Raw genomic sequence first — 23,258 nt, forward strand, 5'->3', positions numbered from 1 at the left:
GGAGGTCTGCACTCTCCGAGTGCACTTCTATTTTTTTTTTTTTTTTTAAAGCAGTTTAGTGTGACTGCGTCTTGAGCTGTGAGTGTTTTTCCTCGTTGGAAACCGCTCTTCTAGAAAACGCCGTATCCGTCGGAGTGGCGCGTCGCCACAGCGAAGGCGGGGTATCCCTCGTAGGTGGTGTAGGCGGTCAGGTCCTGACCCAGAGATACAGCCTGCTTCAGCTGGGAGGCGACCGCAGATGCCGCCGGGCTTGCCAGAGTGTAACCTTGAGAGAGACGAGACCAAAACTCACAACCTTCATCAATGAGTCCTGAACTTCACTAGAAAATGTGTTGATGATGTTTGGAAAGTTAGTAACCTGCTGCCACAGAGCTTCATCACAGACAGATGTGTGAGAGGACAACTCGATGTTTTAATGCAACACTACACATCCAGTAAAGGATGGAAACACTTTGGGTTTCACATATTGACAGGAAAAGCAGAGCTAGACAGAGCAGAGCTAAAGCTGCATGCTAACTCTGCTAAAAAGGCCAAAACATATCTGAAAAAAGGCAGAAAAAATGCCAAAGTGTGTCTGAAATATGGCCCAAAAACAGAACGAAACATGTTCAAACAATAGTCTGAAATATGTCCGAAATGTTTCCAAAAAAAAGGCTGAAAAAGGCAGTAAATGTCTGAAAAAAAGAGCAAAAAAGTTAGCAGGAAGCGTTATGGTATGGAGGTAACGTTATGGTATGGAGGTAACGTTATGGTATGGAGGTAACGTTATGGTATGGAGGTAACGTTATGGTATGGTGGTAACGTTATGGTATGGTGGTAACGTTATGGTATGGCGGTAACGTTATGGTATGGCGGTAACGTTATGGTATGGCGGTAACGTTATGGTATGGAGGTAACATTATGGTATGGAGGTAACGTTATGGTATAGAGGTAACGTTATGGTATGGTGGTAACGTTATGGTATGGTGGTAACGTTATGGTATGGCGGTAACGTTATGGTATGGCGGTAACGTTATGGTATGGCGGTAACGTTATGGTATGGCGGTAACATTATGGTATGGAGGTAACGTTATGGTATGGTGGTAACGTTATGGTATAGAGGTAACGTTATGGTATGGTGGTAACGTTATGGTATGGTGGTAACGTTATGGTATGGCGGTAACGTTATGGTATGGCGGTAACGTTATGGTATGGCGGTAACATTATGGTATGGAGGTAACGTTATGGTATGGTGGTAACGTTATGGTATGGTGGTAACGTTATGGTATGGAGGTAACGTTATGGTAACGTTATGGTATGGTGGTAACGTTATGGTATGGAGGTAACGTTATGGTATGGTGGTAACGTTATGGTATGGTGGTAACGTTATGGTATGGTGGTAACGTTATGGTAACGTTATGGTATGGTGGTAATGTTATGGTATGGTGGTAACGTTATGGTAATGTTATGGTATGGTGGTAACGTTATGGTATGGTGGTAACGTTATGGTATGGTGGTAACGTTATGGTAACGTTATGGTATGGTGGTAACGTTATGGTATGGTGGTAACGTTATGGTATGGTGGTAACGTTATGGTATGGTGGTAACGTTATGGTATGGCGGTAACGTTATGGTATGGCGGTAACGTGGTGGTGGAGCCGGCCGTCGCTCTCGTCTCCGTGGTCAAACAGGCCGACGCTACGACTGTAGAGCACCCAGATACTGACATTTGTGTTCTCTGCATTGAAACGGCCCCGATGGAGCTGACCATGGATGATAAAGAGAACGGAGCTGACGGGAGAGCTAGAGACCACCTTGGAGAAGTTAGAGGAAGTAGACACGTGGGGCTACGTCTGCTTTTCAAAATAAGGTGTTAACAAAGGGAACTGGATACTAAATACATCTATGGAAATCAGATTGATGGATTATATTCAGCAGAAGTATAAAACATTACATGTCCCTTATGAACTGATCGGGGTGAATCGACCCAGACCTGCCAATAACGAACGTGTAATGTCCTGATAACAGTCCAGTCGGCTGGTTGTTGGTTCTGTTAAGTGGAGAGTTAGTTGGCTTTGGGTACGGACCTTCACATACCTGGGAAGGCTACCGAGGCCACGGCGGCGGCAGTAGCACAGGCGGCGTCGGCGGTGCCCTCCGTCTGCAGGCCGAGCGTCTGCAGGGTGTGCTCGGCGGCGTGGACTTTAGCTTCTTCTACGGCCGCGCACAGCTTAGTTGGCGTGAAGGGATGGCTGCAGAGAGAGGAGACACGACAACCGGTGATGTAGACGGATAATACGGAACAACTTCTGTTCGTTCAAAGTTTATAGAAACGTATAAGTAGTAGTAGTAGTAGCAACAGTAGAAGTAGCAGCAGTAGTAGTAGAAGTAGTAGCAGTAGTAGTAGTAGTAGTAGTAGTAGTAGCAGCAGCAGTAGTAGCAGCAGTAGTAGTAGTAGTAGCAGTAGTAACAGTAGTAGCAGCAGTAGTAGTAGTAGTAGTAGTAGTAGCAGTAGTAACAGTAGTAGTAGCAGTAGTAGTAGTAGTAGTAGTAGTAGCAGCAGCAGTAGTAGCAGCAGTAGTAGTAGCAGTAGTAGTAGTAGTAGTAGTAGTAGTAGTAGCAGTAGTAGCAGCAGCAGCAGTAGTAGTAGTAGTAGTAGTAGTAGTAGTAGTAGTAGCAGTAGTAGCAGCAGTAGTAGTAGTAGTAGTAGTAGTAGCAGTAGTAGCAGCAGCAGCAGTAGTAGTAGTAGTAGTAGCAGCAGCAGTAGTAGTAGTAGTAGTAGCAGCAGCAGCAGTAGTAGTAGTAGTAGTAGTAGTAGCAGTAGTAGCAGCAGTAGTAGTAGTAGTAGTAGTAGTAGCAGTAGTAGCAGCAGCAGCAGTAGTAGTAGTAGTAGTAGCAGCAGCAGCAGTAGTAGTAGTAGTAGTAGCAGCAGCAGCAGTAGTAGTAGTAGTAGTAGTAGTAGCAGCAGCAGCAGCAGCAGCAGTAGTAGTAGTAGTAGTAGTAGTAGTAGTAGTAGCAGTAGTAGCAGCAGTAGTAGTAGTAGTAGTAGTAGTAGCAGTAGTAGCAGCAGCAGCAGTAGTAGTAGTAGTAGTAGCAGCAGCAGCAGTAGTAGTAGTAGTAGCAGCAGCAGCAGTAGTAGTAGTAGTAGTAGTAGTAGTAGCAGCAGTAGCAGCAGCAGCAGCAGCAGTAGTAGTAGTAGTAGCAGCAGCAGTAGCAGTAGCAGTAGTAGTAGTAGTAGCAGTAGGAGTATTGCAGTATTCGTACACGTTGGGGTACTGTGTAGCCAGAGCAGGGATGGTGATCTTGTAGAGGAACAGTTGTCTCTGGTCCGGTCCGATGGCTGAGTGGAGCTGATAGACGGGGTGACCCCAGTTATTCTTCTGACACAACTCCTCCAGAACCTGAGAGAGTAAATATCGGAGCCTTTACTGTCTCCGTACAGAACCCAGTGAAGTTCTGAACGCTGCTCCTGATCAGGGAATTAAAGACAAAAACAAAACGACTCCAGCAAACAAACATCCGGGTTCTAAAACACAGAGCTCTGCAGGGAGGAAGTGTTTCTGTAGTCCAACAGGAAGTTAGCGTCGCCCTGGTAGATCCCAACGCCTACTGAGCTCAGGTGTGTTGTGTTACCTGTGTCGCAGGTTTGATGGCGGCGGCCTTCAGGCTCATGGCGGTAGGGTTCATGGGGGTCAGCTCCATGCCCGGCAGCAGGTCGTACAGCTTCTCCTCCGCCTGTTTGTCCACCTTCAGACCGTAGGATGCGCCGCCGCCGCCGCCGCCGGCTCCACCCAAGGCTCCGACCCCGGCGGCGGCGTAGGCCAGGTATCCCCGCCCGCCCAGCCCCCGCACCCCGGCAGCCCCTACAGGTACAGTCATGTAAATTTCTACAGGAGACCGAAAAGGCAGTGAAATCAATCAAATCACCGGAAATCAAACCGGGAAGAAGAATCAGACAATTATTAGTGATGATAACAGTTGATCTGTCCGGCTGCTCTCTGAAGGTCACCTGATTACCTCTCTGAGGGTCACCTGATTACCTCTCTGAGGGTCACCTGATCACCTCTCTGAAGGTCACCTGATTACCCCTCTGAAGGTCACCTGATCACCTCTCTGAAGGTCACCTGATTACCTCTCTGAAGGTCACCTGATCACCTCTCTGAGGGTCACCTGATCACCTCTCTGAAGGTCACCTGATCACCTCTCTGAGGGTCACCTGATCACCTCTCTAAAGGTCACCTGATCACCTCTCTAAAGGTCACCTGATCACCTCTCTGAAGGTCACCTGATTACATCTCTGAGGTCACCTGATTACCTCTCTGAAGGTCACCTGATCACCTCTCTAAAGGTCACCTGATCACCTCTCTGAGGGTCACCTGATTACCTCTCTGAGGGTCACCTGATTACCTCTCTGAGGGTCACCTGATTACCTCTCTGGATCCTTCATTCAGCTTTAAATCTGATTTCATATTTGATCGACAGTAAGGAGCTTTTGATTCAGTGGATCGTCGTTGATCATTAACAACAATAATCTGTATATGAGTGATCTTGATTTGATCCAGTTCAGTTTGACTACGACTCAAAGAAGACTAACTCTTTCTTTTCTGAAACGCCTGAAGCATTCATTCTGTTCATTCAGTTTCCTGAGTTTCAGATTAGGAGGTAAGTAAAGTTCTATCCGTCCTCACCTCTGACCGACGGTGTCCTGATCAGACCTCGACCTCCAACGTGAGCTTTGGCCGCCGGGAAGCGGAACTGACTCGGTATGGCGGCGTAGGCCTGGGGGGCGTAAAACACGGGCGGACCGAGATACGCCGCCGAGGGGTCGTACACCTGGAGGAGGACGAGGAGGAGGAGGAGGAGAAATGATCATCAGGTCAAGACTTTCTAATATATCAACACTGATTCATGTTCCCCAGAGGATGAATCCTACTGGAGGTTGACATAAAAGCTCACATGAGGAGGTCGTACCTGTCAGAGTTTGTGGTGTGTTCGGGGTCGTACCTGTCAGAGTTCGTGGTGCGTTCGGGGTAGTACCTGTCGGTCGTGGTGTGTTCGGGGTCGTACCTGTCGAAGGTCGTGGTGCGTTTGGGGTCGTACCTGTCGGAGGTCGTGGTGCGTTCGGGGTCGTACCTGTCGGTCATGGTGCGTTTGGGGTCGTACCTGTCGGTCGTGGTGCGTTCGGGGTCGTACCTGTCAGTCGTGGTGCGTTCGAGGTCGTACCTGTCAGTCGTGTGTTTGGGGTCGTACCTGTCGGAGGTCATGGTGCGTTCGGGGTCGTACCTGTCAGTCGTGGTGTGTTTGGGGTCGTACCTGTCGGAGGTCGTGGTGCATTCGGGGGCGTACCTGTCGGTCGTGGTGCGTTCGGGGTCGTACCTGTCGGTCGTGGTGTGTTCGAGGTCATATCTGTCGGAGGTCATGGTGCGTTTGGGGTCATACCTGTCGGTCGTGGTGCATTTGGGGTCGTACCTGTCGGTCGTGGTGCGTTCGGGGTCGTACCTGTCAGTCGTGGTGCGTTCGGGGTCGTACCTGTCAGTCGTGGTGTGTTTGGGGTCGTACCTGTCGGAGGTCATGGTGCGTTCGGGGTCGTACCTGTCAGTCGTGGTGTGTTTGGGGTCGTACCTGTCGGAGGTCGTGGTGCATTCGGGGGCGTACCTGTCGGTCGTGGTGCGTTCGGGGTCGTACCTGTCGGTCGTGGTGTGTTCGAGGTCATATCTGTCGGAGGTCATGGTGCGTTTGGGGTCATACCTGTCGGTCGTGGTGTGTTTGGGGTCGTACCTGTCGGAGGTCGTGGTGCATTTGGGGTCATACCTGTAGGTCGTGGTGTGTTCGGGGTCGTACCTGTCGGAGGTCGTGGTGCGTTCGGTGTCGTACCTGTCGGTCGTGGTGTGTTCAGGGTCGTACCTGTCGGAGGTCGTGGTGCGTTTGGGGTCGTACCTGTTGGAGGACGTGGTGTGTTCGGTGTCGTACCTGTCGGTCGTGGTGTGTTCGGGGTTGTACCTGTCGGAGGTCATGGTGCGTTCGGGGTCGTACCTGTCAGTCGTGGTGTGTTTGGGGTCGTACCTGTCGGAGGTCGTGGTACATTTGGGGTCGTACCTGTCGGTCGTGGTGCGTTCGGTGTCGTACCTGTCCCAGAGTGTAGGCAGCGTAGTCGGGCTGCAGCAGAGAACCTCCTCGTCCTCCCGTCCCCCTGGTGTAACGGACGTAACTGTCCTTGTCCACCGGCTTGGCCAGAGTGACCTCGATGGGAGAGCCGTCCACCAGCTGGAGGGAATAAAAACACGTCATCAGGTAGAAGACGAATTCAGATCATTAATTTTAGTAACAGTTAAACCACACAGTGAAAATGCTGCTCTTCTAGCTGCTGACCTTCCCGTTGAGGGCGTTCATGGCGTTGACGGCATCCTCTCTCTGAGAGAAATGGACGAAGGCGTAGTCTCTGATCTTCTTCACTCGCTCCACGGCTCCTGGAACAACAAACTCACGCTTTATCTCTTTTCTGCCTCCTGGAGCTGCAAAGTTCAACAGTTCAACACAAGTTTAAGTTTTGTTTTTGTTAATATTAGATATTGAATATTGTTTTTGTTACGACCTACCTGAGGTCAGGGCGTCAAACTTGGTCGCGTCTTTTAAAAACACATTTTTTTAGAACTTCTTTTCTCTGATTTAATTTATGTTTTATGATATTTTACTTGTTTTTATGTATTAAGTTGTTTATTACATTTCATTATCTTTGTGTTTTAAATGTGTTCTGTTTTTATTATAAAGCATATCAATAAAGATTATTACTATTATAATATTTAATTTGATCTCAATTTATTTTATTTTATTCAGTTATTATTATTTTTTACGAATTAAAGGTCCTAAAAGGAGCTTTGTGTCGTGCCCTGTTGTTGTTTCATTCATTCTTATTTCCTGTTTTATTTTGAAATGCTCTCCTTGTCTCTCATTTCAGGTAACTTCACTTCCTGTCCTGTGTGATTAGCTGCCCCGCCCTCATTAGTCCCACCTGTGTCTCGTTAGTCCCACCTGTGTCCCATCAGCCTCCTCCTCTTCCTGTCCTCAGTGTCTGTGCTGCCGTCTGCTTCTGCCAGACTGGTTTTACTATGTTTTAGTTTCTAGTGTCGAAAATGCCCAAAAAATAATCTTTAAAAAATATTATTAATATTTATTGGTCAGTTTTACGCCCCAGTTGGTGCGTTCGAGGACAGTCCGACGTCTGAGCTCTGGGAGCTGACAGCCGGGTCGTGCTGCTGTGTTGTGCAGTACCTGGTCTGAGGCCGTTGAACTCCTTCTCGATGGTCTCCTCGGTGGTCTGCAGCATCAGGTTCCTGACGTACAGGATCTTCACGGTTGCCATGGTATCCTCATCCACCTCCACCTCAGGCTCCGCCCAGTCCACAGCGATGGCGTGACCCCACAGCTGGATACGACCTGAGGGGGGCGACAGGTAGGTTTCATTTTAATGTCTTTATTACTATTATAAGATGTTGTCTTCAGGTTGCACTGGAAATAAATACATAAATACATAAAGTAGAGCGCGCAGGTGAGCTCATCGAACACCATATTTTTGTTATTTCTTTTGAATATATAAACTTTAAACTGTCATTAGCCATAAATGTTACTGTGAAAATTACTGCAGTTGTATGTCAGTATTTTATCAATAAAAACAAAACAAAAAAACATAAATCAATACGTCAGTGATCCTGAAATGTTGTCCAACGCTAACACTTTATAATCCCCATCATTGATGGGGATTATAAAGTGTTACCTGTGTTACCTATGCAACGTGTTTGGGTAGAACTCACTTTATAAGTTCTGATCCATACATGCTCAGACCTATGACAAAGTGTATTCAGCAGTATTTATTATTATTATATTAGATTAATATATGGTTAACAGCGAGTATTGAACAGAATGAAGTCAAACCAAACGTTGTGTACTCGGTACAAACCCGTGTACTATTACACCTGTAGTAGTATTCTCCAAAATATGACTTCACAGTTTATTGTGTCTGGCTTCATGTTGCTGGAACATTCAGTGTTCAGTAATCAGAGGTACGTATCTCAGCTTCCTGTGTAGAACCAATAAAACTATTATCTCTCTCTTATCTCTGAAGCTTAGAGGAGAAGCAGAACTTCTTTATCAGAGACTTTAACAACTAATCAGTCCATGAAATCATGTTTCTTCAGGTAACAGACACTCTGAACCCAGCAGGAAACCCTGAGGTCTAACTGTGTTTATGGTTCTTATTTCTGACAGCTGACATCACTCCCATCATATAGAGTTTATCTCCTCGTCCCTCCTATCAGAGCTCTTCTCCGGTTGGACGCTGACCATGTGACTCAGGCTGTGATTGGCTGCTGATAACGCCGTCTTACAGTCAGTCCACGTAGACTTTGACATCTTTTATTGTGTTGTTTTACTTTTACGAGTTAAAGAGGTAATGTTGGCAGCTTTAAGATAACTTGTTAGTAAAACCATTACAGCTGCGTGAGTTCAGTACGTCCCAGCACCACAGGAAACACTTTCTGTTCACTTCTATCAAACATAACTACAGAAACTTGAAAGTTGAAAACTACTCCTGTTGGCACATTGAAGAACGCTGATTTGTTTGAAAGCTTTTTAGTCATGTTTCCTCTGGCGCCATCATCTGGTCAACATTTTAATGTGTCCAATACTTTGGTTTATGACCAAATACCTGCAGAATCAATGACATTCCCTTCAGTACTAAATAATGCTTTACAGAAACGTCCTCGCTTTACAGAAACGTCCTCACTTTATAGAAATGCCTTTGATTATAACAACAAAGCTTGTCGATGCTTTTCGGCAGATGAGTGTCTTTGAACGCAACACAATCTCACTCCCAACTTCTCAAATACGAACACAGCAGTTTGTGAAATATGTTTGTCACGAAATTGAATGTATTGATTCATGTACATAGACACGAATGTGATGGTCAGCATGAAAAAAAAATCATATGTAATCCACGTAATCTTGAACCAGGAAGTATAAAGAGCAGCGAACGCAGCGTAGGGAGGAGGTCGGGGTGGATGGGCGGGTCTAAAAAACACCAGACTTTTACCAGGAGACCACTATGGTGCCCCGTGTGAGGCAAGGAGTCAACGTTGATTTATTTGTCACGTAACTTCCGTACTTAAGTTACAGCACTTCAGTAGTTATTTTAACCCAAACTACCATCTTTTACTTAACCTAACTAAGCAGTTTTATTTTGAAAAGCCTGGTGCGGAAATTGACACGTGTGTCACGTGTTACTGGACATTTGTAGGAAAACGCATTAAAAATACGTTGTTGGAAGTCGTGCTGATCGTCACCAAAAAAAAGGGAAATTCGTGTCTTTGTACACGAATCAAACACATTACATTTTGTGACTATTTCACGAACTGCCGTGAGACTGAGTTGTGAATACCGACGTTTGGTCAGTGGCCCTACGCTTCAAACTGTGACGCTCTGTGTCATGGACGCTGTTTTTAGTTTCCACTCGTTACATGCATACTGTAGCGTCTTTTCAATATAAACTTCCAATGTAGGTTTACTTAGTTTTTAAGGTTTACTTGGTTTGGTTTAGGAAAAGATTGAGGTTTGGGTTAAAATAAATACAGACGTTGAGGGACACTGACTTGGTGTTGGTATTTGACGAGTTGAAAACGTGTTGTTCAATACACCAACAAGAAGAGTTTTCCTGCTCTCAACTGAAGTAATACCTAACTTAGATTTAACAAAAGAACAAAGTTGAATGTTCGGTGTTCGGTGTCTACCTGGCAGCAGTTTGCGGCGGGCCATGGCGGCCGCTCGGTGGCTCTCGTACTCCACGAAGGCGAAGCCCCTGTTCTTGGATTTGTCGGCGGCGCTGGGGTACACTATGACGTCCACGACCCCGTCGGTGACCTTCCTCATCTCAGACAGGATCTCCTCGCGCTTCTTGGTTTTGGGAATCCCGCCCACAAACAGACGGCAGTTGTCGACACTGGCGCAGACTCCGAGGAGGCGGCCATTTCTGTAGGACGGAAGAGAAGCACGTGGTCGGACAACACGTCGTACCAACGAGGTCATTTCCAGCGTAAGTCAGCTAATGTTGGAGGTGTTGGGATGTTACTAGACGTCTGAAAGATGATCAAAGAACCGAACCCTGACCTGATCTCGTAGTTGTTGAGCTGCTTCATGGCGGCTTTGGCCTCCAGTTTGGTGCCGAAGGTGACGAAGGCGTAACCTCTGTTGTTCCCGTTAAAGTCCATCATCATCCTCACCTCGTAGATCTTACCGAACTGGAGACAGGAAACACAGAATGATGTGGGGACAACATGCTGACTGGTGGGAACAAGACGTTATAATGTAGAACCAACCAGCACCTTCTCACACAGAGGAACCAGCTCGTCTTCAAACAGATCTCTTGGTAGTTTCCCCACGAAGATCTCGCTGCCTCTCTCTGGCGGCGGTCCGTCCCAGCTGGGCGGTGGGCCGCCGTACCGCCGCTGGCCGTTCTCCTGAAATACAAACGCCAAAAATAAATCTATCTGGACCATCTGGACCACCTGGATGACCACCTGGACGACCACCTGGACCATCTGGACCATGTGGACCATCTGGACCACCTGGACCACCTCTCCTAACCACTGGTGCACTTTAAACTTTAAACTTACTTTACACCACATCCCGTATACCATTTTATAGACATTACATCTATTTATTGTACACTACATTTTTTATTGACGGACGATACACCCTACGTCCATTCACTACGTCCATTCACTACGTCCATTCACTATGTCCATTCACTATGTATATTCTATATTTCTATTTATTGTTTTATAATCTTTTTGTACCTCTGTATCTGCGCTTTGCTGCTTTGTCAGCTGAATTTCCCCACGGGGATTAGTAAAGGTTCATCTAATCTTATCTTATCTTAAATATAAAAACACACAGTAATGGTTTAAAATCTATGCACCAAAGTTGATTTTCTGGACACTAGCATCTGAACACTACGGTCATGTAGTAAAACGTGTTCTTTATTTAACTAAACCAGGGGTCAGCAACCTTTACTATCAAAAGAGACATTTTAGGCAAAAAAAAGAAAAGAAAAATCTGTCTGGAGCCGAAAAACATGTGATCATTGTGATGAAGGTAACACAGTTTATAGTCTCAGTATATAGTATATCAGTCTAATGCAGTGAGGGCCAAAGAGACAATGTACTACGGAGTATTAGGACCACATTGAGGGAAAACACATCTGAGATTTACAGAATAAAGTCAGAATATTGCGAGAATAAAGTCATAACTTTACGAGAAAAAAGTCATAATATAACAAGAAAAAAAGAAAATAACACGTAAACTACTACTATTCTACTATATATATATATATATATATATATATATATATATATATACTAATATTATGACTTTATTCTCTAAATCTCAGATGTATTTGTTTTCCTCCATGTGGTCCTAATACTCCGTCGTACCGTCGTACCATAGATCTACAACTACGATCAATAAAAATGAAAATGTAAACAATAAACAGTTATTGATTTCCATGTTTATAACTCCACAGGGAGCCGCTGGAGAGGATCTGAAGAGACGCAGGTTGCTGACCTCTGACCTCTGACCAACATCTGCATAAACAGATCTCCTTTCTTCATCTCTTGTGTTGATGGATATTCAGCGTCTGACGTCTTTATAGCCGGTGTTTAGCTGAACTTGGTTACCTGCTGCAGTTGGTATCCTGTGCGTTGCATCAGCGCCCGCAGCGCCGCCTCCTTCTGCGTCCCCGCCAGTCCGTCCCCGCCTGCTTTCTGATTGGATTCCATTGGGTGTGATTGACAGCGATACGTAAATCAGGTGAATTAGGGGTGCTCACTGGAAGAAGACATGAAACAAGAGGTTTATTTTAATGTCCTGCGTCCGACAGAGCTTCATAGAAACGTCCTCGCAGAGCTGAACAACAGATACGAGTCGTGTTTTGAAGCGAGCGGCGAGGTCAAGGTCTGTCCTGTAATCATTGACAGAGACTGTGGACAGACGGCAGCAGGACTGTCTCCGTCTCTCTGTCTGACTGAACGCTTCACCATGAAGGGAATTCATTCAACACACGTTTTACTTTTAAACCTGTTAAAACCTCGATGACATAAAACCTCCTCCGTCCCGAAACACTGACCTCAACCTCAAACCTAAAACCTCAAACCTAAAACCTTCAAACAACATCCTGATGTCTCTTCTTCCTCTGAGCCGTACAGCTCCATTCAGAACTACAGCGGTCAATGGTTTAAAATAGTTCATCCTGATTAATCACATGTTCTGACTGTCTGTCTGTCTGACTGACTGACTGTCTGTCTGTCTGACTGACTGTCTGTCTGACTGACTGACTGTCTGTCTGACTGTCTGACTGTCTGTCTGTCTGTCTGTCTGACTGACTGACTGTCTGTCTGTCTGACTGACTGTCTGTCTGACTGTCTGTCTGTCTGTCTGACTGACTGACTGTCTGTCTGACTGTCTGTCTGTCTGACTGACTGTCTGTCTGACTGTCTGTCTGTCTGTCTGACTGACTGACTGTCTGTCTGACTGTCTGACTGTCTGTCTGTCTGTCTGACTGACTGACTGTCTGACTGACTGTCTGTCTGTCTGTCTGACTGTCTGACTGTCTGACTGACTGTCTGACTGTCTGACTGTCTGACTGTCTGTCTGTCTGACTGTCTGACTGTCTGTCTGACTGTCTGTCTGTCTGTCTGTCTGTCTGACTGACTGTCTGTCTGACTGTCTGTCTGACTGTCTGACTGACTGTCTGACTGACTGTCTGTCTGACTGTCTGACTGACTGACTGACTGACTGTCTGTCTGTCTGACTGACTGTCTGTCTGTCTGTCTGTCTGACTGACTGTCTGACTGTCTGTCTGACTGACTGTCTGACTGACCGTCTGTCTGTCTGTCTGACTGACTGACTGTCTGTCTGTCTGACTGACTGTCTGTCTGACTGACTGACTGTCTGTCTGTCTGACTGACTGTCTGTCTGACTGACTGTCTGTCTGTCTGTCTGACTGACTGTCTGACTGTCTGTCTGACTGTCTGACTGACTGTCTGTCTGTCTGACTGTCTGTCTGTCTGTCTGACTGACTGACTGAGTGATGAAGTTACAGGATTGGTCGGCTGACTGTTGGAGTCTCCTGATTGGTCGTTGCTCTTTCAGAATGAAAAGGCGTAGAACTGTTCTGTGTTTATGTTTTCTGGGGAGCGTGTCCGTGGTTCAGTGTCTCATTACATCGTGCTGTTGTTGTGCATGTGCTGTTGTTTCAATGTTCCTTTGAGTTACGTTATGTGTTGCTTCGTATTTAGTCACCGTGCATTCACACCAAGCGCCAAGCACAATTTCGCCTGACTATCCTCCTGACTGTATCTAGCAGCCGACCGTCACTACTGCGGAATGAACCCACAATAATAATAATAATAATAATACAATAAACAGATGAAAATGATGCCGAAATAACGACATCATGATGTTGATTTGTAAAAAGACTGAATTCATGCTTTGTCAGGTCTGTTACCATGACGACAAGCAGACAAGTTTTAAAATGCTTGTTTTCTGAATGGAGTCTGGATGGATCAGTGCCAGGCTATGCAGCTGCTCCATCAACACTCCATCTAGGAATAAACACAACAGCAACAACGTCAGTGATGAACTTATATATTGAAGTATGTTTATATTGTTACACACCACTTATATGAGGAATGCTTTTGATACACATGCTTTAATAAAAAACTGAAATACGTTTAACCTTGCAGACTGTATTCAATTTCAATTCAATTCAATTTATTTTTGTATAGCGTTAAATCACAACAGAAGTTATCTCAAGACGCTTTATATATAGAGCGGGATTGGAACATTAATGATAATAATAATAATAATAATAATGATAATGATAACAATAATAATAATAATAATAATGATAATAATAATAATAATAATAATAATAATGATAATAATAACACCAGGATTATCTTTTATATATTTGGTTAAATTAAGAACACATCTGACCGTGAGCTCAGAGAGGAACACACAGAGCTGAGTGTCTCCTCAGAGCGGTGACCCCGTGACCTTTACACAAAGGTTGATGTAATCAGTGTGATGACACGCAGCCGGCTGCAGACATTAACACCAGAGACGAGCTCTTCACATCAGAGAGGAGGGACAACAGAGATGGAGATACTGCAGTAATACTAATGTTTATAATAAAGTATTTTTCTATAAATGTTGAGGTACATTTTGGGGTAATTTTAAAGAACTTTCAAACAGGTTACTTTCTAACTATCAACTAATTACCATGACATTTGTGGACCTGTAAAATGAAGAGTTACCGTTAATATCACTACTAATAGTTCAGCAGGTTAATTAATGTTATTTTATTTATTGTAATATTTTATATTAATATTTGAGTGTTTTGCTGCTGACGGTTTAAAGGTGAACAAGTTCAGGTGACCTGAGAGTCGACCAATCAATACGGCTGATAGAGGGGCGTAAACAGACACGCGCACACACACACACACACACACACACACTAACAAGCTGTAGCTACGGAAGCCCATCTGTGCCAAAACATGAAAAATAAAAGAAAAAAGAAAGTTACAGTGATAATAAAAAATAAAATAAAAGATAAGTTCTAATTTGGCTTTTAAAGGATATGTTTAGTCTTACTACGTAAAGTATTTTGAGATTTGCTCCAAAATCTTTTTAATTATGATATTAAGAAAAAATAAAGTATATATTAAATCAAGATTACGAGATATTAAGTTAAAATAAATTATGAGATATTAAGTTAAAATAATAAAAACCTTTAGGGGTAAATCACTGTAAACACTAGAAGGTTGAAATCTGCTGAATTCACACTGTAAAGTTTTGTCTGATACATAATTTAAATATTTGTATCTTTCTCCTGACGCCGTCTTTACAAACTATTTAATCAAACTTTATTCAGACTGTCAGAACTTTATATCTCATGTCACGTATATTTTATTATTCATATTTTATTTATACAGCTCAACATCAACAATCAGAGGGATTTATAATCTGTACAATTTACAGAACGTCTGTCTGTAGACCTTTAATTTATATAAAATTCATAAATAATAAATAAAAACCTTTATGAAGAATCCCTTTTTCATATTTATATTTTTATACATTTATATTGTGTTTATATTTGTGTATATGTATAAAGCATAAGAACTCTTTCTAGGTGGTAACAAAAATAAGTTAAATTTGACCAAATATCATCAAAGCCATGTATTCTCTATTATTTATTTATTTTATTATAATGAAACTACTTATATAATTAGATATAATTAAGGTATTAATACATTCATAAAAAGCTGTCATTCTTTTTAATAGTTTTATTTCAACCCTTAAATAAATATAAAGTATTTATTTTGGACACTTGTATTAAGTTTTTGATAATATTTCTGTGACTAGTTCTTTTACTACAGTAACATCATAAATGCAGTACTTGTACTAGTAACGGAGGACTTTACACGGTAGTATTGCTACTCTTAAGTACTTCTAAGTACCCATAAGTACTCCTTTCATGTGTTTAAATGTTTTATTTAATTATTTTTATTTTCTTTAAATTAAACTACTTATATGATTAAGGTTAATAAATAAACAGCTGTCATTCTGTTTAGTAGTTTTATATTAACCCTCAAAAAAACCTTAAACTTCACAGAAGAAACCTGTAAATACAAAGGTTCTTAAAGTATTTATTTTAGACACTTGAAATACATTTTTGTATAATATTTTTCTCAGTAATCATGCTTTTTAATAGTTTTATTTTAACCCTTAAAATAATGTTTAGAAATAAATGTAGTTCAATTATTTATTTTGGACTTGAAATGCATTTCTTATAATATTTCTGTGAGTAGTTCTTTTACTACAGTAACATCATAAATGCAGTACTTTTACTAGTAATGTAGTATAATGTGGTAGTACTTCCAGCAGAGTTAATATAATATTTAATGTATTTATATAAAGACAGTTATAATATAATATTGAATGTATTTATATAAAGACAGTTATAATATAATATTTAATGTATTTATATAAAGACAGTCTGTTAATATAATATTGAATATATTAATATAAAGACAGTCTGTTAATATAATATTTAATATATTTATATAAAGACAGACTGTTAATATAATATTTAATGTATTAATATAAAGACAGTTATAATATAATATTTAATGTATTAATATAAAGACAGTCTGTTAATATAATATTGAATATATTTATATAAAGACAGACTGTTAATATAATATTTAATGTATTAATATAAAGACAGTCTGTTAATATAATATTGAATATATTTATATAAAGACAGTCTGTTAATATAATATTTAATATATTTATATAAAGACAGTTATAATATAATATTTAATATATTTATATAAAGACAGACTGTTAATATAATATTTAATGTATTAATATAAAGACAGTTATAATATAATATTTAATGTATTTATATAAAGACAGACTGTTAATATAATATTTAATGTATATATATAAAGACAGTCTGTTAATATAATATTTAATATATTTATATAAAGACAGTCTGTTAATATAATATTTAATATATTTATATAAAGACAGTTATAATATAATATTTAATGTATTTATATAAAGACAGACTGTTAATATAATATTAATGTATGTATATAAAGACAGACTGTTAATATAATATTTAATATATTTATATAAAGACAGTCTGTTAATATAATATTTAATATATTTATATAAAGACAGTCTGTTAATATAATATTGAATATATTTATATAAAGACAGTCTGTTAATATAATATTTAATATATTTATATAAAGACAGTTATAATATAATATTTAATATATTTATATAAAGACAGTCTGTTAATATAATATTTAATGTATTAATATAAAGACAGACTGTTAATATAATATTGAATATATTAATATAAAGACAGTCTGTTAATATAATATTTAATATATTTATATAAAGACAGACTGTTAATATAATATTTAATGTATTAATATAAAGACAGTTATAATATAATATTTAATGTATTAATATAAAGACAGTCTGTTAATATAATATTGAATATATTTATATAAAGACAGACTGTTAATATAATATTTAATGTATTAATATAAAGACAGTCTGTTAATATAATATTGAATATATTTATATAAAGACAGTCTGTTAATATAATATTTAATATATTTATATAAAGACAGTTATAATATAATATTTAATATATTTATATAAAGACAGTCTGTTAATATAATATTTAATGTATTAATATAAAGACAGACTGTTAATATAATATTGAATATATTTATATAAAGACAGTCTGTTAATATAATATTTAATATATTTATATAAAGACAGTTATAATATAATATTTAATATATTTATATAAAGACAGACTGTTAATATAATATTTAATGTATTAATATAAAGACAGTTATAATATAATATTTAATGTATTTATATAAAGACAGACTGTTAATATAATATTTAATGTATATATATAAAGACAGTCTGTTAATATAATATTTAATGTATTTATATAAAGACAGACTGTTAATATAATATTAATGTATGTATATAAAGACAGACTGTTAATATAATATTTAATATATTTATATAAAGACAGTTATAATATAATATTTAATGTATTTATATAAAGACAGACTGTTAATATAATATTAATGTATGTATATAAAGACAGACTGTTAATATAATATTTAATGTATGTATATAAAGACAGACTGTTAATATAATATTTAATGTATTTATATAAAGACAGTCTGTTAATATAATATTTAATGTATTTATATAAAGACAGTTATAATATAATATTTAATGTATGTATATAAAGACAGACTGTTAATATAATATTTAATGTATTTATATAAAGACAGTCTGTTAATATAATATTTAATGTATTTATATAAAGACAGTTATAATATAATATTTAATGTATTTATATAAAGACAGTTATAATATAATATTTAATGTATTTATATAAAGACAGTCTGTTAATATAATATTTAATGTATGTATATAAAGACAGTCTGTTAATATATTTAATATATTTATATAAAGACAGTCTGTTAATATAATATTTAATATATTTATATAAAGACAGTTATAATATAATATTTAATGTATGTATATAAAGACAGACTGTTAATATAATATTTAATGTATTTATATAAAGACAGACTGTTAATATAATATTTAATGTATTTATATAAAGACAGTTATAATATAATATTTAATGTATGTATATAAAGACAGACTGTTAATATAATATTGAATGTATTTATATAAAGACAGTTATAATATAATATTTAATATATTTATATAAAGACAGTCTGTTAATATAATATTTAATATATTTATATAAAGACAGTTATAATATAATATTTAATATATTTATATAAAGACAGTTATAATATAATATTTAATGTATTTATATAAAGACAGTTATAATATAATATTGAATGTATGTATATAAAGACAGACTGTTAATATAATATTTAATGTATGTATATAAAGACAGACTGTTAATATAATATTGAATGTATGTATATAAAGACAGTTATAATATAATATTGAATGTATGTATATAAAGACAGACTGTTAATATAATATTTAATGTATGTATATAAAGACAGACTGTTAATATAATATTGAATGTATGTATATAAAGACAGTTATAATATAATATTGAATGTATGTATATAAAGACAGACTGTTAATATAATATTGAATGTATGTATATAAAGACAGTTATAATATAATATTTAATGTATGTATATAAAGACAGACTGTTAATATAATATTGAATGTATGTATATAAAGACAGTTATAATATAATATTTAATGTATGTATATAAAGACAGACTGTTAATATAATATTTAATGTATTTATATAAAGACAGTCATAATATAATATTTAATGTATGTATATAAAGACAGACTGTTAATATAATATTTAATGTATGTATATAAAGACAGACTGTTAATATAATATTGAATGTATGTATATAAAGACAGACTGTTAATATAATATTGAATGTATGTATATAAAGACAGTTATAATATAATATTGAATGTATGTATATAAAGACAGTTATAATATAATATTTAATGTATGTATATAAAGACAGACTGTTAATATAATATTGAATGTATGTATATAAAGACAGTTATAATATAATATTGAATGTATGTATATAAAGACAGACTGTTAATATAATATTGAATGTATGTATATAAAGACAGTTATAATATAATATTGAATGTATTTATATAAAGACAGTTATAATATAATATTTAATGTATCTATATAAAGACAGACTGTTAATATAATATTGAATGTATGTATATAAAGACAGACTGTTAATATAATATTGAATGTATGTATATAAAGACAGTTATAATATAATATTGAATGTATTTATATAAAGACAGTTATAATATAATATTGAATGTATTTATATAAAGACAGACTGTTAATATAATATTGAATGTATGTATATAAAGACAGTTATAATATAATATTGAATGTATTTATATAAAGACAGTTATAATATAATATTGAATATATGTATATAAAGACAGACTGTTAATATAATATTGAATGTATGTATATAAAGACAGTTATAATATAATATTTAATGTATGTATATAAAGACAGACTGTTAATATAATATTTAATGTATGTATATAAAGACAGACTGTTAATATAATATTGAATGTATGTATATAAAGACAGACTGTTAATATAATATTTAATGTATGTATATAAAGACAGACTGTTAATATAATATTGAATGTATGTATATAAAGACAGTTATAATATAATATTGAATGTATGTATATAAAGACAGACTGTTAATATAATATTGAATGTATGTATATAAAGACAGTTATAATATAATATTTAATGTATGTATATAAAGACAGACTGTTAATGTAATATTGAATGTATGTATATAAAGACAGACTGTTAATATAATATTGAATGTATGTATATAAAGACAGACTGTTAATATAATATTGAATGTATGTATATAAAGACAGTTATAATATAATATTGAATGTATTTATATAAAGACAGTTATAATATAATATTTAATGTATGTATATAAAGACAGTTATAATATAATATTGAATGTATTTATATAAAGACAGACTGTTAATATAATATTGAATGTATGTATATAAAGACAGACTGTTAATATAATATTGAATGTATGTATATAAAGACAGACTCTTAATATAATATTGAATGTATGTATATAAAGACAGTTATAATATAATATTGAATGTATGTATATAAAGACAGTTATAATATAATATTGAATGTATGTATATAAAGACAGACTGTTAATATAATATTGAATGTATGTATATAAAGACAGACTGTTAATATAATATTAAATGTATGTATATAAAGACAGACTCTTAATATAATATTGAATGTATGTATATAAAGACAGTTATAATATAATATTGAATGTATGTATATAAAGACAGTTATAATATAATATTGAATGTATGTATATAAAGACAGACTGTTAATATAATATTGAATGTATGTATATAAAGACAGACTGTTAATATAATATTGAATGTATGTATATAAAGACAGTTATAATATAATATTGAATGTATTTATATAAAGACAGTTATAATATAATATTGAATGTATGTATATAAAGACAGTTATAATATAATATTTAATGTATGTATATAAAGACAGTTATAATATAATATTGAATGTATTTATATAAAGACAGTTATAATATAATATTGAATGTATGTATATAAAGACAGACTGTTAATATAATATTGAATGTATGTATATAAAGACAGACTGTTAATATAATATTGAATGTATGTATATAAAGACAGACTGTTAATATAATATTGAATGTATGTATATAAAGACAGACTGTTAATATAATATTGAATGTATGTATATAAAGACAGTTATAATATAATATTGAATGTATGTATATAAAGACAGACTGTTAATATAATATTGAATGTATGTATATAAAGACAGTTATAATATAATATTTAATGTATGTATATAAAGACAGTTATAATATAATATTGAATGTATTTATATAAAGACAGTTATAATATAATATTGAATGTATGTATATAAAGACAGTTATAATATAATATTGAATGTATTTATATAAAGACAGTTATAATATAATATTGAATGTATGTATATAAAGACAGACTGTTAATATAATATTGAATGTATTTATATAAAGACAGACTGTTAATATAATATTGAATGTATGTATATAAAGACAGACTGTTAATATAATATTGAATGTATGTATATAAAGACAGACTCTTAATATAATATTGAATGTATGTATATAAAGACAGTTATAATATAATATTGAATGTATGTATATAAAGACAGTTATAATATAATATTGAATGTATGTATATAAAGACAGACTGTTAATATAATATTGAATGTATGTATATAAAGACAGACTGTTAATATAATATTGAATGTATGTATATAAAGACAGTTATAATATAATATTGAATGTATTTATATAAAGACAGTTATAATATAATATTGAATGTATGTATATAAAGACAGTTATAATATAATATTTAATGTATGTATATAAAGACAGTTATAATATAATATTGAATGTATTTATATAAAGACAGTTATAATATAATATTGAATGTATGTATATAAAGACAGACTGTTAATATAATATTGAATGTATGTATATAAAGACAGTTATAATATAATATTTAATGTATGTATATAAAGACAGTTATAATATAATATTGAATGTATTTATATAAAGACAGTTATAATATAATATTGAATGTATGTATATAAAGACAGACTGTTAATATAATATTGAATGTATGTATATAAAGACAGACTGTTAATATAATATTGAATGTATGTATATAAAGACAGACTGTTAATATAATATTGAATGTATGTATATAAAGACAGACTGTTAATATAATATTGAATGTATGTATATAAAGACAGTTATAATATAATATTGAATGTATGTATATAAAGACAGACTGTTAATATAATATTGAATGTATGTATATAAAGACAGTTATAATATAATATTGAATGTATGTATATAAAGACAGTTATAATATAATATTTAATGTATGTATATAAAGACAGTTATAATATAATATTGAATGTATTTATATAAAGACAGTTATAATATAATATTGAATGTATGTATATAAAGACAGACTGTTAATATAATATTGAATGTATGTATATAAAGACAGACTGTTAATATAATATTGAATGTATGTATATAAAGACAGTTATAATATAATATTGAATGTATTCATATAAAGACAGTTATAATATAATATTTAATGTATGTATATAAAGACAGACTGTTAATATAATATTGAATGTATGTATATAAAGACAGACTGTTAATATAATATTGAATGTATGTATATAAAGACAGTTATAATATAATATTGAATGTATTTATATAAAGACAGTTATAATATAATATTGAATGTATTTATATAAAGACAGACTGTTAATATAATATTGAATGTATGTATATAAAGACAGTTATAATATAATATTGAATGTATTTATATAAAGACAGTTATAATATAATATTGAATATATGTATATAAAGACAGACTGTTAATATAATATTGAATGTATGTATATAAAGACAGACTGTTAATATAATATTGAATGTATGTATATAAAGACAGACTGTTAATATAATATTGAATGTATGTATATAAAGACAGACTGTTAATATAATATTGAATGTATGTATATAAAGACAGACTGTTAATATAATATTGAATGTATGTATATAAAGACAGACTGTTAATATAATATTGAATGTATGTATATAAAGACAGACTGTTAATATAATATTGAATGTATGTATATAAAGACAGACTGTTAATATAATATTGAATGTATGTATATAAAGACAGACTGTAATAAGACATGTTGATGCTGCTCGGCCTGTTTGCTCAGTTAGTGCTCAGTTAGCCACGTTTAGTTTCTAATGGCTGCTGGTCATCAGAGAAGAAGAAGAAGAAGAAGTGGTCGAACGACACCGACTCTACATCCTCTCTCTCGCTCTCTCTCTCTCTGTTTATAGATTTTAATAATATATAATATATAATATATAATAAGTTTTCTTCTGATGAAAAACAGAAAAACT

The 23,258-nt window shown here is 35.1% G+C and overlaps 1 protein-coding gene and 2 long non-coding RNA genes across 6 annotated transcripts in view; 2 read left to right on the forward strand and 1 right to left on the reverse strand.

Annotated features, from left to right (window-relative positions):
• Positions 1-23,258, reverse strand: part of a1cf (apobec1 complementation factor) — a 23,390-nt gene continuing 132 nt past the window's right edge. Inside the window, exons 2-13 of one of the 3 annotated variants that reach the window (XM_037754545.1) lie at positions 11,703-11,853; positions 10,350-10,484; positions 10,135-10,265; positions 9,759-9,997; positions 7,249-7,413; positions 6,349-6,446; positions 6,106-6,243; positions 4,668-4,812; positions 3,613-3,842; positions 3,244-3,380; positions 2,077-2,231; positions 1-265 (exon numbers count right to left, since the gene is read on the reverse strand). In XM_037754545.1, the coding sequence (XP_037610473.1) occupies positions 111-265; positions 2,077-2,231; positions 3,244-3,380; positions 3,613-3,842; positions 4,668-4,812; positions 6,106-6,243; positions 6,349-6,446; positions 7,249-7,413; positions 9,759-9,997; positions 10,135-10,265; positions 10,350-10,484; positions 11,703-11,804 (1,830 nt within the window). In that variant the 5' untranslated portion in view covers positions 11,805-11,853 and the 3' untranslated portion in view covers positions 1-110. Of the gene's footprint in view, positions 266-2,066; positions 2,232-3,243; positions 3,381-3,612; positions 3,867-4,667; positions 4,813-6,105; positions 6,244-6,348; positions 6,447-7,248; positions 7,414-9,758; positions 9,998-10,134; positions 10,266-10,349; positions 10,485-11,702; positions 11,854-23,258 lie in introns of all 3 variants that reach the window. The other 2 variants (XM_037754543.1, XM_037754546.1) reach the window with 2 other exon arrangements.
• On the forward strand, positions 5,250-6,059 carry LOC119479212. Of its 2 annotated transcripts, XR_005204639.1 has the most exons (4): positions 5,250-5,361; positions 5,395-5,514; positions 5,767-5,892; positions 5,989-6,059. It is a non-coding gene; the product is annotated as an uncharacterized LOC119479212 (long non-coding RNA). The 2 variants fall into 2 exon arrangements; XR_005204638.1 differs by lacking the exons at positions 5,250-5,361; positions 5,395-5,514 and adding an exon at positions 5,538-5,670.
• On the forward strand, positions 7,294-11,696 carry LOC119479210. Its single transcript, XR_005204636.1, has 3 exons — positions 7,294-7,429; positions 8,242-8,361; positions 11,549-11,696. It is a non-coding gene; the product is annotated as an uncharacterized LOC119479210 (long non-coding RNA).

The sequence above is a fragment of the Sebastes umbrosus genome, chromosome 20, assembly GCF_015220745.1.
Source record: "Sebastes umbrosus isolate fSebUmb1 chromosome 20, fSebUmb1.pri, whole genome shotgun sequence".
NCBI classification, from domain to species: domain Eukaryota; kingdom Metazoa; phylum Chordata; class Actinopteri; order Perciformes; family Sebastidae; genus Sebastes; species Sebastes umbrosus.